The sequence below is a fragment of the Bos indicus x Bos taurus genome, chromosome 3 (genome assembly GCF_003369695.1).
Source record: "Bos indicus x Bos taurus breed Angus x Brahman F1 hybrid chromosome 3, Bos_hybrid_MaternalHap_v2.0, whole genome shotgun sequence".
NCBI lineage: Eukaryota > Metazoa > Chordata > Mammalia > Artiodactyla > Bovidae > Bos > Bos indicus x Bos taurus.
Window position 1 is genome coordinate 34419975 of NC_040078.1, and position 18535 is coordinate 34438509.

Below are 18535 nucleotides of genomic sequence, written 5' to 3' on the forward strand. Positions count from 1 at the left end.
AAAGAATCTGCCTGCCAATCCAAAGCAAGAGACTCAGGTTCAATCCCTGAGATGGAAAGATCCCCTGGAGTAGGAAATGGCAGCCTGCTCCAGTATTCTTGCCTAGAAAATTCCACGGACAGAGGAGCCTGGCAGGCTATAGTCCATGGAGTCACAAAGTTGGACGTAACTGAGCAAATATACACACGTATGTATATATTCAGTTCAGTTCAGTCGCTCAGTCGTGTCCCACTCTTTGCGACCCCATGAATCGCAGCATGCCAGGCCTCCCTGTCCATCACCAACTCCTGGAGTTCACCCAGACTCACGTCCATCGAGTCAGTGATGCTATCCAGCCATCTCATCCTCTGTCGTCCATCCGCTTCTCCTCCTGCCCACAATCCCTCCCTGCATCAGTCTTTTCCAATGAGTCAACTCTTCACATGAGCTGGCCAAAGTACTGGAGTTTCAGCTTTAGCATCATTCCTTCTAAAGAAATCCCAGGGCTGATCTCCTTTAGAATGGACTGGTTGGATCTCCTTGCAGTCCAAGGGACTCTCAAGAGTCTTCTCCAACACCACAGTTCAAAGGCATCAATTCTTCGGTGCTCAGCCTTCTTCACAGTCCAACTCTCACATCCATACATGACCACAGGAAAAACCATAGCCTTGACTAGACGGACCTTTGTTGGCAAAGTAATGTCTCTGCTTTTGAATACGCTATCTAGGTTGGTTATAACTTATATATGCATGTACACACACACACACACCCCCTCAAAGGAGAGAGCTATGCCTTCGTTGATTCTGAACTGTATCATACATACATCATACATTCAATGACCATCACATGGGTTAACAGGACTGACAGTATTCACTAATGCAAACTAACAAGGTATACTGTAGGCAGAGCCCAGGAGAGTATTAAACAAAGTTCAACAATTCAGTATGCATGTGACAAAAATGGACAAAAACGGTAGGGAAAAATTTTATTTTCAAGGACTGTGCAGACAATGATGAATAAAAAATTTTATTTCAACTATAAAAAGCTGACTTCATTCCACCCTGGCATACAACATTTATGGTGATGCCAGTTTGAATCTGAGGCAATACTGCTATCCCCATGCTTCCACCCCTAAAAGACTCTCTTAGAGGAACAACTTCCTACAATTTTCAGTCAAAAATTTATGATACATCAATCAAAGTAATGAATAAAACAAGTTTCTGCTTATCTGCTTATATAAAGAAATGAAACAAGCTGTGTATTTGTTTCTTGCTGTAAATTACCTTTACTCCATGCACTTTTTGGTATGTTCTGGTATGAAAACATCTCAAAATATAACAATTCAAGAGTTCAGGTCAAGATGACCCACGCAGGAAGCTGTAAAAATTGATTTGAACTGTGAAATGGAACTAGTTTAAAATATGAAGAAGCTCTAAGTTATTAGCCCTATTAGGAAACAAAAGTCATTAAAGCTACAAAATAACAAGTGCAAAACATGCTGAACCTGTATTTCCAGGGAGTGACATTCCTGCTGGCCAACAGGTTCCAAATTGACACCCACAAGGTGTAACTCTTTCTGTTCCACTAGCTTTCCTTTCTCTTGTGTGAAAAAGTCTCAGAAATGACAATGAAAATATAGGAATCATTGAAATTTACCCTGTAGACCAATTCTGGAGATAACAGCCAGAGATGATGATTAGACATGTAGTGTTTACTTGATGACTTTCTATACTTCTAGGAACCCTCAAAGCACTAAACTGAGTGTTTCAGAATCTAAACTTCCTAGCAGCTTTTGTTCTTTTGGAATAAGACAAAAGACAATTTACTACCACAAAGGGATCAACCACAGCCAACTTGTCCATAGTCAAGTTTTACTTTAATGAGCAGTTCAACTGGTAGACCTATGTCTATGCTTGCTCTTTACAATAATTTGACCAATTTTTTTTAAGAGAAATTCTAGGCTTCATAAATGCGACAGTTAATCCTTTTGTAGATATAAGAAGGAGGGAATGGAGAAGTCTTCCCTTCAAATATAAGAGTCATCTAAAACTATTTGCTCAGGAGTTTACTCCATGGAAAAGCTCATCCATCAATCTCAATTGGAAACCTGGGTTTTCCTTTACTTTAGAAGACACTCTCATTTATTCATGGATTGTATGAACTGTACAAACATGCATATGAGTGCCATCAATTTCTCATTAAAATTTCTAATGTTCTTATAATTTCCAAGAGACAGCTAAAGAGTACTGCAACATGAACAAAATTTAAAATGAACCAAAAAACACAATTGACTGAAAATTGCCATAATAACCCAGATTTAAACAAAAAATAAGTTTGTATCTTCAGTAACATGACAAAACTTCCATCTAACATCCCAATAAATTCTAGATGACTTTACTAGCATATGAATTAATACACTAAATGTATTTATTTCTTCTACCCCAACTGCAAATATATTAAATAATTATTTCTTCAATAGTTTCTCTTTCCCTTAGTGGTGGCATTTAAAACTGAGTAACAGTATTTAGCACTCAGTCATTTAGAAAAAATTTTAAAAATTTTAGGAAAATAGCAACAGTTTCCATATACCATTTGAAGGGGTGAAGTTTCCTTTTGGGAATATTGCTGAATGGAACATTGTTTCTTGTCTAAATCACTCCTTTCAGGTCTCACCATAGACAGATAATTTCCAAATCTTATGTAGGCCCAGATTGTTTTGGCAAAACTCCTGAGCTCCAGCACACAGCAGAGCTATTTTCACTGTTTCTTTTTGCAGTGAGGATCTTGCCTCTCTATGTTCCCAGGTGGGTATGTGAAAGATAAATTTCCAAAGCCAAAACAATGTCTTGGCATTGTTTAACTACTATTTCCCACTCAGCCTCCCAACCCCACCCTCCCAGCACTCCTGCAATTTATCACATCCAAATAAAACAGTAAAAATAAAAGTCAAGTCTTAAAAATTATCTCTCTTTCCAAGAAGTTTGAACACAGCCTATATCCTCCCCTAATGAGCCTCAGTTTGAAAAAAGCCTGATGAGGGGCTGAAGAACAAAATAGGTATCAGTTTTTAAGCAGGAGGTATGGAATCGTATCACCGAGGGGAGTAATTTATCTGGACATTATATGCTCTCTGCTGAGGACTGATTTACAAGCAGGTCAAAGGAAGTTTGCTTTCTGTAGTCCCCTGAAGCATAAATAATGTTTGTAATCATGAGGAGTTTTCCCCACAGGAAGCAGGGGAAGATGCTGTGGTGTCATCCTGGGGACTTCGATGATTTTAGCTGAGCTTTCCTATGCTGCGCCCAGGCTCCTGACAGGTTCTTCACCTTTGTCCCCTTGGCTGGCGGTTGATGAAATGGATGCTTCAGAATTCATTTTATAAACAGGACGTAGAAGGCCATCACAATGCAGGCGATTGCCACAGCAGCATGCAGCCTGGTTCCAATTACAGCAGCTAGCAGGAAATAATAAAAAGAGAAAAGGAATCACACCTTGCCCCTTATGTAAGTCCTCACTTTCAAGGTGATATTTTGAAATCTTTAGTCACAGATAAAGAGACCTGTTAAGGATCTCAAGAATCAACCCATCCAGGAATGTATTTAAATACTACTCAGGACTTCCCTGGTGGTCCAGTGGTTAAGAATCTGCCTTGCAATGCAGGGGACTTGGGTTCGATCCCTGGTGGAGGAATTAAAATCCCACATGCTGTGGGGCAACTAAACCCATGCACAGAAACTACTGAGCCCATGTGCCACAACTGGAGAGTCTGTGTGCTGCAGCTCTCATGACATAACTAAAACTCGACTCAGCAAATTAACAGCACTGGAGTCTATGAGCTGCAACTCACATGACACAACCAGGACTTGACTCAGCAAATTAATAAGTAAATAAAAATATTAAAAAAAATAAATAAGTACTACCCTTAAGCCCTAGGTTTTACGTGAATATATCATTAGTTTAAATTTTGCCCTATTTTGAAAAAATACTTAGGTAAATAGGATTCCAGATGAAGGTGCCCAAAATAAAAAGTAAAAAAGCATCTGAGTTAATAAAAACAATACTTAAAAAAAAAAACTCCAATATATTCTTCCAGAAATTCGGGAAAAAAAAAAAACAACTTTTCACTGGGAAAATATTACTCCCAACAATTCCAGTCCAGTCTAAAATTGTTTAAATTATACACTTTTATGCCACAGAGAATATTAAAATTACTTTGTAGCTAAAACAAACAATTACATAAAAGTTGAACCAAATATAATCCCAGCCTGTCCCACCTTCACTTGGCAGCACCTCACTGTCCAGAGATGGCAACTTCCTCTCCCTGAACAGATATGATCTTACCTTTGTAAAACACACCCCAAACTCCCTTCTTTTCTGAGAGCAGCCAGGTTTTGAGACGAGGTACTTTCTTGAAGTAGGCACAGGTGCAAACAAACAGCAAACCAAACACCAGAATCCCATCCAAGGAGTACACTGTTACAGGAAGAGAAGAAAGCCTTAGGTGCTAATCCAGCTTGGGACAAGTAATGCCACTGGAGAACACAATGTGATATAATACCAAGGTGGTGACCTCAGTGGCAGTGCCAGCTCTGACAAGAAGGAGCCAAGGTCCTGGCAAGATCTCACTGCCTTCTTCCCTCTCCTTTCAAGAAATGCAAGTTCTGAGAAGAGTGTGCCAGTTAATGTGGAATCAGCTTGCCAGGAATGGCCAGTGTGGGCAACATGTTGAGAGAAGTATAAGAATCCTTGGTGCCTGAGCTGAGAGATTGAAATGTGCTCTTACTAGAAATCACTCATGTGATAAAGAAGAGCTAGATACTTAGCCAAGTCTTTCAGAGCTTCATCTGTTGGTAATGAATATGATAAGGCAAAAGCTTAATGGAAACTGCAAGAGTTAGAAATCATATGACTAATTTTCCTGTGTTTTGTCTTACACTTCATGCATCATACTCTACTTACAAACCAAATTTCTGCCAGAGTAACAGATTCTTGAGAACAAACAAGCCAAAAAAAATTTTTTTTGAGGCTTCATCGTGGTGGAACAAGTGCGAGAAAAAAGCTTTGAACACATAGTTCTAGTTCTTACATATGTAAACTGAGCTATGTCTGGTAAGCACAATGAATCATCTAAGTGGAAAAAAAAAACAATCAGACCACAAAGGGGGGAACGGTGACTAAAATTTATTCATTAATTACTATGTGTTCAATTGCTTCCTTATTTCTCAGTTCAGATGACTTTTTCCTCTAGGTGATGACCCTTCCTGTACTGTGTCTAGTAACCTTAGACCTCTGACTGTCCAGAAAGCTTCAAAAGAATATTTGACACAACCAGCATCTCCCAGTTCTGGACCACTCTATCTCCCTCTCTCCCTCCAGTAAAACTATCTCACAGCTAGATGTCACACAGCAACAGTCCAGTAAATTAATACATATACCAAGTTTTTAGGATGAACAATACCTTTACCTGCTAATCTCCTCCTCCTGTAAGTTTTTGCAAAGCCAAAAGTCACGAGGTGAAAGGCTTATGGAAAAGGTACTTTTTGAGAAATACTCTCCTATGCCCCTCTAATCATACTGTGTAAGAGGCCTTGTCATCTTTTTTCCAGTAAGATGGACTCTAAAGAACACAAAGGCCTCGTTTCCTGTCCTTCGCTGGAATGGGGAAATCGTTGTCTATATAATCGTGTTCGAAGAGGCCTGCAAAATTAGGTCAGATAAACAGGGTGGCAACTGCCACAACTTTAGAAGACGCAGTACCCAACCCTTGCAACTTTCCCTACGGTCTCCAGATGAGATCGCCCAGGCAAGACTTTAGAATCAAATAAAAGAAAGCTTTCTGGCATTTTAACAAAATAAGAACTTTTTTTTTAGGATTCACATTCACCCCCCCCCAAAAAAAAACTGTGGGCCTTAAAAACCCTCTATGATTTCTTGGTCTTCCCAAGATGCCTACTATCCGAAAGTATGAGAAAACAGAGGGCTGTGAGGAGGATTCTCTCATTTCCCTGGTGCTACAGCAATAGCTCGGGCTTCTCCGGTGGCTCAGACAGTAAAGACTCTGCCTGCAATGTGGGAGACCTGAGTTCAATCCCTGGGTTGGGAAGATCCCCTGGAGAAGGGAAAGGCTACCCACTCCATTATTCTAGCCGGGAGAATTCCATGGACTGTATATTCCATGGGGTCGCAAAGAGTCGGACACGACTGAGCGACTTTCACTTCACAGCAACAGCTCAACCAGGAGTGGCCTCGCGAAACGGCTTGTAAGGGCCAAAACGAACTTCTAGAAGAGAGAAGTGAAAATACAGGCTAGGGACCAAGGACTCGGGGTGTGGGCACAAGAGGCACTGGGGGTTCTAGATGTGCACGCGACGGGGGAACCCGCGGAGTAGTACAGGAAACAGGAGTTAGGGACACGGAGAAGCCAAAGGGAGGACTCCGATGGGAGGGGGCGGGGAGAACGGCCACGTCAATCGGGCTCCGCCCGCCACGTTTTCCCTAGTGTACTGGACTCCCATCCTTTGCTCTGGGCATTGGTTCTCACCGTTCGTCATGGCGGCTGGGCCCGGTCCTGGATAGGGAGTCCGGGGGAGGGGTCAGTGGCGGTAGCGGCGAAGACCGGGGGAACCCAGCTCCCACCTGACACTTCCCGATCCGGGCCGCGGCAACGGGCAGGAGCCGTACTACGCAGGCGCAAGGGAAGGGAGGCGAGCGCCAAACGCAATCAGTCGTGGCTAGGAGATTACCGAGCTAGGGGAACCTGCGTGGGTGGAACTCGCAAGAAAAGGTGTGGGTGAGAAGAAAGCTGTCCAGAAGGCGTCCTTCGTGGCCATGGTAAACAATATCTTCTGGGTCCCCCTGCAGATTTAGTGCTGGGGCTAATCTGATCTGCTCCCGTCGTTGTGTTTGAAAAGGTAAAGTGAAAGAAACTGAAGTTGTGTCCGACTCTTTGCGACCCTATGGACTGTAGCCTACCAGGCTCCTCCGTCCATGGGATTTTCCAGGCGAGAGTACTGAAGTGGGTTGCCATTTCCTTCTCCAGGGCATCCTCCCGACCCAGGGATCGAACCCGGGTCTCATGCATTGCAGGCAGACGCTTTACCGTCTGAGCCGGAAAAGGTAAAGGCTTGCAGTTTTGCACTTTATTTTTCGCTGTGGCAGCTGCTCTGGTTGTGTGTGTGCAGCAGCCCCCCTGCAATGGAGAAGTCTCTCAAGCTTCCACGTAAGAGAACGCAGACAACTGGGGTCCTGAGGCGACGCCTGCAGCCTCTGGGACAGCGCTTGCTGCGCGGATCGTTCTTACTCCGTATGGAAATCTGGATGATGAGGCTGCATCTGAACTTTCAAATGAAATTAGGAACCTTATAACAAAAACAAGTTGCGTATTTCATGTGCTAAAGCTCCACGTTGTCGGGAAACGTTTTGGTAATTGCCAGTTTGTATGAATTTTTCTTTAAAATGTCAGGATGGTCTCGGTTATCTCCCGTATTTAGATAAAGTGGGGCCGTCTCGGCCACTTTAGCCAGGAAACGGCGATATTGGGGTAGCCTTTCTCACATTTTCACAACTTGACGAAAAACACCTTCAGTTTAACGGTGGCGCAGAACGGAGGAGACAAAGCTACAGATCCCGTTTCTGCATTGAAATCCTTAATTCCACACAACTCGATCTTCTTTATTAGAGCCAGGGCGAAAGTGCGACTGAATCATTCGAGGTTGAAACTGTAAGGTTACAGCTGGTCCGCGGTTGTCAAAGTCCTGAAGGGACCCTCTGCCCCTCTTGCTGCAGTGCCATCTGGTGGCGGCGACCTGCTTGGTTACGCCGAAGAAAAGGTACCAAAGCCTCCTAGGAGCTGGAGTAGAGGGGCAAGTCAAAAAAGGCCTGTTGGAGGACAGACTTCTTGTGAAAATGTGCTTAAACGGAGAACAAAAAACGAAGACGACATACAGAACAAATAAGACAAAGCAAATCATTTTGTGCCCATACACACAGACAAATCCCCCTGCCCCAAAGAACTGCCAAGGACTACTCAAAAGCAAAACAAAACCGAAAAGTCCCTAATTGTCTTGGCCTTTGAACTTTTCATCAACAGTTATCTAAAACAGTATCAGCACCATCATCACTGGCCACGAACTGTTAGTTCCCTACGCCAAAGCTGGATAAAAGCCCCAAACTATTCTATATTCTAAACAAATTCATATTCACTAACTTAGACTGAACCTTGTAGTTCATCTTCATCTTGAAAAATTCTCCTTTGTTACATACTATGGAATTGTGCTATTCTCCTTGACCTGCAACTTCGTTGTTCTCTTTCAGTTCAGTTCAGTTCAGTCACTCAGTCGTGTCCGACTCTTTGCAACCCCATGAGCTGCAGCATGCCAGGCCTCCCTGTCCAACACCAACTCCCAGAGTCCACCCAAACCCATGTCCATTGAGTCGGTGATGCCATCCGTCCAACACCAACTCCCAGAGTCCACCCAAACCCATGTCCATTGAGTCGGTGATGCCATCCAACCATCTCATCCTTTGTCGTCCCCTTCTCCTCCTGCCCTCAATCTTTCCCAGCATCAGGGTCTTTTCAAATGAGTCAGCTCTTCGCATCAGGTGGCCAAAGTATTGGAGTTTCAGCTTTAATGTCAGTCCTTCCAAGGAACACCCAGGACTGATCTCCTGTAGGATGGACTGGTTGGATCTCCTTGCAGTCCAAGGGACTCTCAAGAGTCTTCTCTTTACCCAGATTCTTTTTTCCATGTAAATATGGATGTTCCTAAGATACCCACACCCTGTTTTTCTCACTAGTAATTCTTACTTGGTGACCTATTCTGTTCCATGGCTTCAACTATCACCTCTATGTAGAGTTTTGTTTTGTGTTTCATTTTTGTTTTTTTGTCACTTGGCACAACTGGGCTCTGCAATGAAAGCGTGGAGTCCTAAACCATTGCACTGCTAGGGAATTCCCTGTATAGAGGTCTTAAGTTGATGTCCTATCCAAGTTCCAGTCCTACATTTCTAGTAGATTTTCTTCTGATATCTGAAAGGTTGAAAGTCAAACTTGCCCCGTTGTGACTTTCCTGTTTCTATGATTAATATTCCTTTTCCCCTAATCACTGACTTTAGAATTTGTAAATTATCTTTTAATCAGTTAACTCCTCTTTTTTTTCCCCCCACAAAATGTTGTTCCGACTCCCCACTTTTCAATTCTACATCCATCGCTATAGTGGATGTTATCATTTCAGTCTTTAAGCATCAATTAAATCCTCAACAGTGAAAACTTACATTTGTATAACATTTTTTACCTTTTTGAAGCAAACACACCTTGTCATAATATTTAATCCTCACAACTGTGTTATCACCCCTATTTTAGAGATAATCTAAGGCTTAGGGTAAGGACTGCTCAGTATCAGATTTGAACAATAATTCTGGTCTTCTGAACTCAGAACTAGAAAATTTTGCTTCAAACCATGACTGTGGTTTCCTTGAACAGCAGCCTCTGCCTCCTGAATATGTATCTAATTCCTTACCCTGCTATTCACGGCCTTCCTGTATGCAGACTTCAAGCTGCAGCTGTGAAAAGACTTGTTCTGTGTTCTTCAGATGGACTCTTTGCTGTCATATTTTTGCTCATGATATCTACTCTTTTGGAGGTAACTTCATCTCATTTTTCACTAGATGGAACACCACTCCAACTCTGAAAGATAAGTCTTTTTTTCCCAGTCACTCTCAGAGTTTAAGAACAAAGTTTTAGGATAAAGAAATCATAGTTGAAGAACTATGAAGGGTAATTGGTTGTTTACTTATTATTTCAAAAGATGATATTCCACAGCATCTTATTCTTTCTTTTTTTCCCATGTGTGTCTGTTTTTCTTTCCTACCCTTTCTTCCCACTCTTACATTTATTTCCTTCCTTCCTTCTCCCTCCACCATATTTTTTCTTTTCCATACTCAAAGTGTTCTACTTTTTTTATTGAATAAAATGAGCTTCACCAGATTTTTATTTCAAAATTAGTTATACCAAGAATTTCATATTTTTAAAAATTATATTCTGCTTTCTCTCTGTAAAATTGGGTTATAATGATTGCTCCTTTCTAGGGTTATTGAAAGATTAAATAAACTACTGTTTACAACAATACGTGGCATGAAATATGTTCTCCATAAGTGTTAGGTATTACTGTTGTTCTTTGGTTTAAAAAATAATTATGATTGTCTACTCTGTGTTGGGCACTTTGCTAAATTTTGCAAGATATAGAGGCAAAAAAAAAAAAAATGGGTCTCTGCCCTCAGGAAACAAAATATATTGGGGAAGATAGATGAATAAACACATTTTAGTAGAGCACAGACATTGTGCATGAAAAGACATTATCTTTGATCTTCACAACTGCTTTGCAGAATAGTTATTCAGTGAGAAATCTGAGGCTCAAAGAAGGCACATGAGTGAGGTCACAGAGCTAGTCTGTCTGACTTCAAAGTTCCCTTCCCCTTGTTATCACACTGACTCACATTAGGATGCTGTCCACTGATTCTGATCTTTAACGATCATGTTCCAAGCATTAGTGTTTCTGTTGTCCTGAAAAGTCCCAAAGTCTCATGCTGAAGTCTAGGTCACTGGCTCTTGCAGCTCAAATGCAAGGAATAAATAGAGCCCCACTGCCTGGGGACTCAATTCAGACAGTCCTTCGTCAGTTCATTTCAGCCTGCACTGGAGGATGGGCAGTTGTTGCCAAAGACCTGTCAGTCAAGAACAGTGGCCCATTTGTTAAGACTGTTGCAGTGCCTGTGGCGAACACTAATCAGTCATGGGGACCATGACTGTGGCATTCTGGTTTAACCAAAGAGTAAGTCCAGTCCCAAAGGCACAGCTTGTAACAATAGCTTCATTTGAATCACAACATATTTGAAAAGGGATGTCAAACAGGCATTAATTTATGCTTCAAATATTTGTTGTGGAACTTCTAAGAGTAAGGAATGTGCGAGTCTTTGGGAGCTCAAAGGTGAATAAGAAACAGACTCTGTTCTTAATAAGTTTTAAGATTTAGTGTATGAGACAAGCTGTGTGTATAAGTAATCAGAAAATACAGTAGAAAGAAGTATTGAAGGAAAATGAAAAGTGCTGTGGGAGTGTAAGGAAGTGCTTTCAGCTGGAGAGCTCGAAAGGCTTTAGGGAGGAACCGACAGTTTAGCTGGACTTGAAAGGCATGTAGCATTTCAATAGAAAAGAAAGGTAGCCTAGTGGGAAAGTAGTGTAAGCAGAGCTTTGAAGATGGGCCAAGTTTGGGGCACAGGACCCTTTTCCCTTCCTCTTTCACTGCCAAACATCTCTCAGGACTCAGCTCAAACATTATTTGCACACGGGAGGCTTTGCTGACCTTCTTGAGTCCCTTTTCCCCATCATAAACTTCTAAAAGCATACAGAACCTATTTCTTTCATGTCTCCCTCCTACACTGTAAGTTTCATGATTTTGCCACAGTCCCATTAAAGTGCTGTTCATCACTTGGTAAATATTTGTTGCATGAATAACTGAAAGTGGCCTTGTGGAACTGGATTATAGAATTTGTGAAGGTAATGCTGAAAAATAACTTACTGCTGCTGCTGCTGCTGCTGCTAAGTCGCTTCAGTAGTGTCCGACTCTGTGCGACCCCATAGACGGCAGCCCACCAGGCTCCCCTGTCCCTGGGATTCTCCAGGCAAGAACACTGGAGTGGGTTGCCATTTCCTTCTCCAATGCATGAAAGTGAAAAGGGAAAGTGAAGTCGCTCAGTCGTGTCCGACTCTTAGTGACTCCATGGACTGCAGCCTACCAGGCTCCTCTGTCCATGGGATTTTCCAGGCAAGAGTACTGGAGTGGGGTGCCATTGCCTTCTCCGAAGTTTAGGTTAGGTTACCAAAAAACTGTAGTCTTGGGTGTTCTTCCTGGTCCTCTCCCTCACCTGCTCTGAGAGAAGCCAGCTGCTATGTTGTCAGCTACCCTAGGAAGTTGACATGGCAAGGAATGGAGGGAGGGCTCTGGTGAAAGCCAGTGAGGAACCGAGGCCCTTAATCTGACAAACTGAAGTAACTGAATCCTGCTGACAATAATGTGCATGATTTTGGAAGTGGATCCTTCCCCATCAATACTTCAGATCAGACTGAGGCCCAACCAACACCTTGACTGCAACATAAGGACCTTGAGCCAGAGGCATCCATCTGAATTGCACTCAGATTCCTGATCCACAGAAACTGTGTGATAAATGGTCACTGTTTCAGACCAAGTTTGGGGATAATTAGTTTCGCAGTAATAACTAACCTAACTACCCACATAACTACAAAACTACAAAATGTAATGTCCTCACTATAATATAAAGGTAAAATAAAGATAGTCAATTATAATAACATGTGTTTCAATAGGGTTTCCCGGCTGGCTCAGTGATAAGAAACCACCTATCAATGCAAAAGATGTGGGTTCAATCCCTGGGTCGGGAAGACCCCTCCTGGAGGAGGAAATGACTACTTGCTCCAGTCTTCTTGCCTGGAAAATCCCATGGACAGAGGAGCCTGGTGGGCTAAAGTCCATGGGGTCGCAGAGTCAGACATAACTGAGTAACTAACACTTTCCCTTTTTTTCAGTGTCAGACCCCACTGATCAAGGGGTCAGTCCTACAAGAGTGCTCCTAACTTTAGATGCATAGTAGTAGGGCCCCAGGCTACCCACAACTTCTGTGTGACCTGGCTACAAATCAGAGTTTTGCATGACCTCCTCCCCCTTGGATTTGGTTATTTCCTAGAACAACTCACAAAATTCAGGGAAACACATTTGTCAGTTTATTAAAGGGTATCATAAAGGATACAGATGAAGAGACACATGGGGCAAGGTCTGGGAGGGTCCTGAGCACAGGACTTCTGCCTCCATGAAGTTCGGGGTGCATCATCCTCCAGGCAAGTGGATGTGTTCCACAACCTGGACACTCTCTGAACCTTCTACTACTGGAACTGTGGTGCTTTGTATAGGTATGATTAATTACTAATTCCATTTCTAGTTCCTATCCCCTCCGCTGGAGAGGGCTGACAATTCCAAGCTTCTAATCATGGCTTGGTTTTTCTGGTGACCAGCTCCCATCCAAGAGCCATCCAGGAGCCCACCCAGAGTTGCCTCATTATAACAAAAGATGCTCCTAATGCTGTTATCACTTAGAAATTTACAAGGATTTTAGTAGCCCTGTGTGTGTGTGTGTGTGTGTGTGTGTGTGTTTGTGTGTGTGTGTGTGTTGAGGGATTGTAGAGTGGATGTCAAAGACCAGCTCTACACCAGAACTGTCCTAGTGCTCTTCTTTGTTGTTCAGTTGCTAAGTCGTATCCAACTCTTGGTGACCCTATGGGCTGCAGCACACCAAGCCTCCCTGTCTGCTCTTGAAAGTGAAGTGAAGTCCCTCAGTCGTGTCCAACTCTTTGCGACCCCATGGACTATAGCCTACCAGGCTCCATCCATGAGATTTTCCAGGCAAGAATACTGGAGTGGGTTGCCATTTCCTACTCTAGAGGATCTTTCCGACCCAGGGATCGAACCTGGGTCTCCTGCATTGCGGGCAGACGCTTTACTGTCTGAGCCACCAGGGAAGCCACCTAACAAATTACAAGCATTTTAGGAGCTCTGGGCCAGGAAAGCAGGCGGAGGAGGGAGGAGGAGGTTTGGGCAGAGACCAATATATATACTTTCTACTGTCTCATAGCTGCATTCCAGGAAAATTCAATGTACCTTAAAAGCATAGAAAAACGCTTTGTATTTATATATTGACAAAGTTATGTTCCAGATCAGATGAGTTGCTCAGTCGTGTCCGACTCTTTGCGACCCTATGAATCCCAGCACGCCAGGCCTCCCTGTCCATCACCAACTCCGGAGTTCACTCAGACTCATGTCCATCGAGTCAGTGATGCTATCCAGCCATCTCATCCTCTGTCGTCCCCTTCTCCTCCTGCTCCCAGTCCCTCCCAGCATCAGAGTCTTTTCCAATGAGTCAACTCTTTGCATGAGGTGGCCAGAGTACTGGAGTTTCAGCTTTAGCATCATTCCTTCCAAAGAAATCCCAGGGCTGATCTCCTTTAGAATGGACTGGTTGGATCTCCTTGCAGTCCAAGGGACTCTCAAGAGTCTTCTCCAACACCACAGTTCAAAAGCATCAATTCTTCGGCGCTCAGCCTTCTTCACAGTCCAACTCTCACATCCATACATGACCACAGGGAAAACGACAGCCTTGACTAAATGAACCTTTGTTGGCAAAGTAATGTCTCTGCTTTTGAATATGCTATCTAGGTTGGTCATAACTTTCCTTCCAAGGAGTAAGCGTCTTTTAATTTCATGGCTGCAGTCACCATCTGCAGTAATTTTGGAGCCCCAAAAAATAAAGTCTGACACTGTTTCCACTGTTTCCCCATCTATTTCCCATGAAGTGATGGGACCTGATGCCATGATCTTCATTTTCTGAATGTTGAGCTTTAAGCCAACTTTTTCACTCTCCACTTTCTCTTTCATCAAGAGGCTTTTTAGTTCCTCTTCACTTTCTGCCGTGAGGGTGGTGTCATCTGCATATCTGAGGTTATTGATTTTCTCCCAGCAATCTTGATTCCAGCTTGTGTTTCTTCCAGTCCAGCATTTCCCATGATGTACTCTGCATATAAGTTAAATAAGCAGGGTGATGATATACAGCCTTGACATACTCCTTTTCTTATTTGGAACCAGTCTGTTGTTCCATGTCCAGTTCTAACTGTTGCTTCCTGACCTGCATATAGATTTCTCAAGAGGCAGATCAGGTGGTCTGATATTCCCATCTCTTTCAGAATTTTCCACACTTTATTGTGATCCACACAGTCAAAGGCTTTGGCATTGTCAATAAAGCAGAAATAGATGTTTTTCTGGAACTCTCTTGCTTTTTCGATGATCCAGCAGATGTTGGCAATTTGATCTCTAGTTCCTCTGCCTTTTCTAAATCCAGCTTGAACATCAGGAAGTTCATGGTTCACGTATTGCTGAAGCCTGGCTTGGAGAATTTTGAGCATTGCTTTACTAGCATGTGAGATGAGTGCAATTGTGCAGTAGTTTGATCATTCTTTGGCATTGCCTTTCTTTGGGATGGGAATGAAAACTGACCTTTTCCAGTCCTGTGGCCACTGCTGAGTTTTCCAAATTTGCTGGCATATTGAGTGCAGCACTTTCACAGCATCATCTTTCAGGATTTGAAATAGCTCAACTGGAATTCCATTACCTCCACTAGCTTTGTTCGTAGTGATGCTTTCTAAAGCCCACTTGACTTCACATTCCAGGATGTCTGGCTCTAGGTCAGTGATCACACCATGGTGATTATCTGGGTCGTGAAGATCTTTTTTGTACAGTTCTTCTGTATATTCTTGCCACCTCTTCTTAATATCTTCTGCTTCTGTTAGGTCCATACCATTTCTGTCCTTTATTGAGCCCATCTTTGCATGAAATGTTCCCTTGGTATCTCTAATTTTCTTGAAGAGATCTCTAGTCTTTCCCACTCTGTTGTTTTCCTCTATTTCTTTGCATTGATCACTGAGGAAGGCTTTCTTATCTCTTCTTGCTATTCTTTGGAACTCTGCATTCAGATGCTTATATTTTTCCTTTTCTCCTTTGCTTTTCACTTCTCTTCTTTTCACAGCTATTTGTAAGGCCTCCCCAGACAGCCATTTTGCTTTTTTGCATTTCTTTTCCATGGGGATGGTCTTGATCCCTGTCTCCTGTACAGTGTCATGAACCTCATTCCATAGTTCATCAGGCACTCTATCTATCAGATCTAGGCCCTTAAATCTATTTCTCACTTCCACTGTATAATCATAAGGGATTTGATTTAGGTCATACCTGAATGGTCTAGTGATTTTCCCTACTTTCTTCAATTTAAGTCGGAATTTGGTAATAAGGAGTTCATGATCTGAGCCACAGTCAGCTCCCGATCTTGTTTTTGTTGACTGTATAGAGCTTCTCCATCTTTGGCTGCAAAGAATATAATCAATCTGAGTTCGGTGTTGACCATCTGGTGATGTCCATGTGTAGAGTCTTCTCTTGTGTTGTTGAAAGAGGGTGTTTGCTATGACCAGTGCATTTTCTTGGCAAAACTCTATTAGTTTTTGCCCTGCTTCATTCCATATTCCAAGGCCAAATTTGCCTGTTACTCCAGGTGTTTCTTGACTTCCTGCTTTTGCATTCCAGTCCCCTATAATGAAAAGGACATCTTTGTTGGGTGTTAGTTCTAAAAGGTCTTGTAGGTCTTCATAGAACCGTTCAACGTCAGCTTCTTCAGCTTTACTGGTTGGGGCATAGACTTGGATTACTGTGATATTGAATGATTTGCCTTGGAAACGAACAGAGATCATTCTGTCGTTTTTGAGATTGCATCCAAGTACTGCATTTCAGACTCTTTTGTTGACCATGATGGCTACTCCATTTCTTCTGAGGGATTCCTGCCCGCAGTAGTAGATATAATGGTCATCTGAGTTAAATTCACCCACTCCCGTGCATTTCAGTTCGCTGATTCCTAGAATGTCAGTATTCACTCTTGCCATCTCTTATTTGACCACTTCCAATTTGCCGTGATTCATGGACCTGACATTCCAGGTTCCTATGCAATATTGCTCTTTACAGCATCAGACCTTGCTTCTATCACCAGTCACATCCACAGCTGGGTATTCTTTTTGCTTTGGCTCCATCCCTTCATTCTTTCTGGAGTTATTTCTCCACTGATCTCCAGTAGTATATTGGGCACCTGCTGACCTGGGGAGTTTCTCTTTCAGTATCCTATCATTTTGCCTTTTCATACTGTTCCTGGGGTTCTCAAGGCAAGAATACAGAAGTAGTTTGCCATTCCCTTCTCCAGTGGACCACATTCTGTCAGATCTCTCCACCATGACCCACCTGTCTTGGGTTGCCCCACGGGCATGGCTTAGTTTCATTGAGTTAGACAAGGCTGTGAGAACTGGTAGTGAAGTACAATATCCTCAATAACCAATAAAGAGTTTGGCAATAAGTCACGTGTGTGTTAGTTGCTCAGTTGTGCCCAACTCTTTTCAACCCCATGGACTGTAGCCTTACAAATAGCTGTGAAAAGAATAGAAGTGAAAAGCAGGGGAGAAAAGGAAAGATATAAGCATCTGAATGCAGAGTTCCAAAGGATAGCAAAGAGAGATAAGAAGGCCTTTCTCAGTGATCAATGCATAGAAACAGAGGAAAACAATAGAATGGGAAAGACTGGAGATCACTTCAAGAAAATCAGAGATACCAAGGGAATACTTCATGCAAAGATGGGGTCAATAAAGGACAGAAATGGTATGGACCTAACAGAAGCAGAAGATATTAAGAAGAGGTGGCAAGAATACACAGAAGAACTATACAAAAAAAGATCTTCATGACCCAGATAATCACCATGGTGTGATTACTCACCTAGAGCCAGACATCCTGGAATGTGAAGTCAAGTGGGCCTTAGAAAGCATCACTACGAACAAAGCTAGTGGAGGTGATGGAATTCCAGTTGAGCTATTTCAAATCCTGAAAGATGATGCTGTGAAAGTGCTGCACTCAATATGCCAGCAAATTTGGAAAACTCAGCAGTGGCCACAGGACTGGAAAAGGTCAGTTTTCATTCCCATCCCAAAGAAAGGCAATGCCAAAGAATGATCAAACTACTGCACAATTGCACTCATCTCACATGCTAGTAAAGCAATGCTCAAAATTCTCCAAGCCAGGCTTCAGCAATACGTGAACCATGAACTTCCTGATGTTCAAGCTGGATTTAGAAAAGGCAGAGGAACTAGAGATCAAATTGCCAACATCTGCTGGATCATCGAAAAAGCAAGAGAGTTCCAGAAAAACATCTATTTCTGCTTTATTGACAATGCCAAAGCCTTTGACTGTGTGGATCACAATAAAGTGTGGAAAATTCTGAAAGAGATGGGAATACCAGACCACCTGACCTGCCTCTTGAGAAATTTGTATGCAGGTCAGGAAGCAACAGTTAGAACTGGACATGGAACAACAGACTGGTTCCGAATAAGAAAAGGAGTACGTTAAGGCTGTATATCATCACTCTGCTTATTTAAGTTATATGCAGAGTACATCATGAGAAATGCTGGACTGGAAGAAACACAAGCTGGAATCAAGATTGCTGGGAGAAAATCAATAACCTCAGATATGCAGATGACACCACCCTTATGGCAGAAAGTGAAGAAGAACTAAAGAGCCTCTTGATGAAAGTGAAAGAGGAGAGTGAAAAAGTTGGCTTAAAGTTCAACATTCAGAAAACAAAGATCATGGCATCCGGTTCCATCATTTCATGGGAAATAGATGGGGAAACAGTGGCTGACTTTATTTTTCTGGCCTCCAAAATCACTCCAGATGGTGATTGCAGCCATGAAATTAAAAGATGCTTACTTCTTGGAAGGAAAGTTATGACCAACCTAGACAGCATATTAAAAAGCAGAGACATTACTTTGCCAACAAAGGCCAGTCTAGTCAAAGCTATGGTTTTTCCAGTAGTCGTGTATGGATGTGAGAGTTGGACTGTCAAGAAAGCTGAGCGCCGA

General features: G+C 42.6%; 1 protein-coding gene across 1 annotated transcript; it reads right to left on the reverse strand.

Moving 5' to 3' along the window:
- Window positions 1-947: 947 nt before the first annotated feature.
- On the reverse strand, window positions 948-6663 carry TMEM167B (transmembrane protein 167B). Its single transcript, XM_027536311.1, has 3 exons — window positions 6521-6663; window positions 4321-4452; window positions 948-3433 (listed from the first exon to the last, which is right to left on the reverse strand). Exons 1-3 carry the CDS (start codon window positions 6528-6530, stop codon window positions 3351-3353), a joined length of 225 nt encoding a protein of 74 aa, XP_027392112.1. The 5' UTR covers window positions 6531-6663; the 3' UTR covers window positions 948-3350.
- Window positions 6664-18535: the final 11872 nt, after the last annotated feature.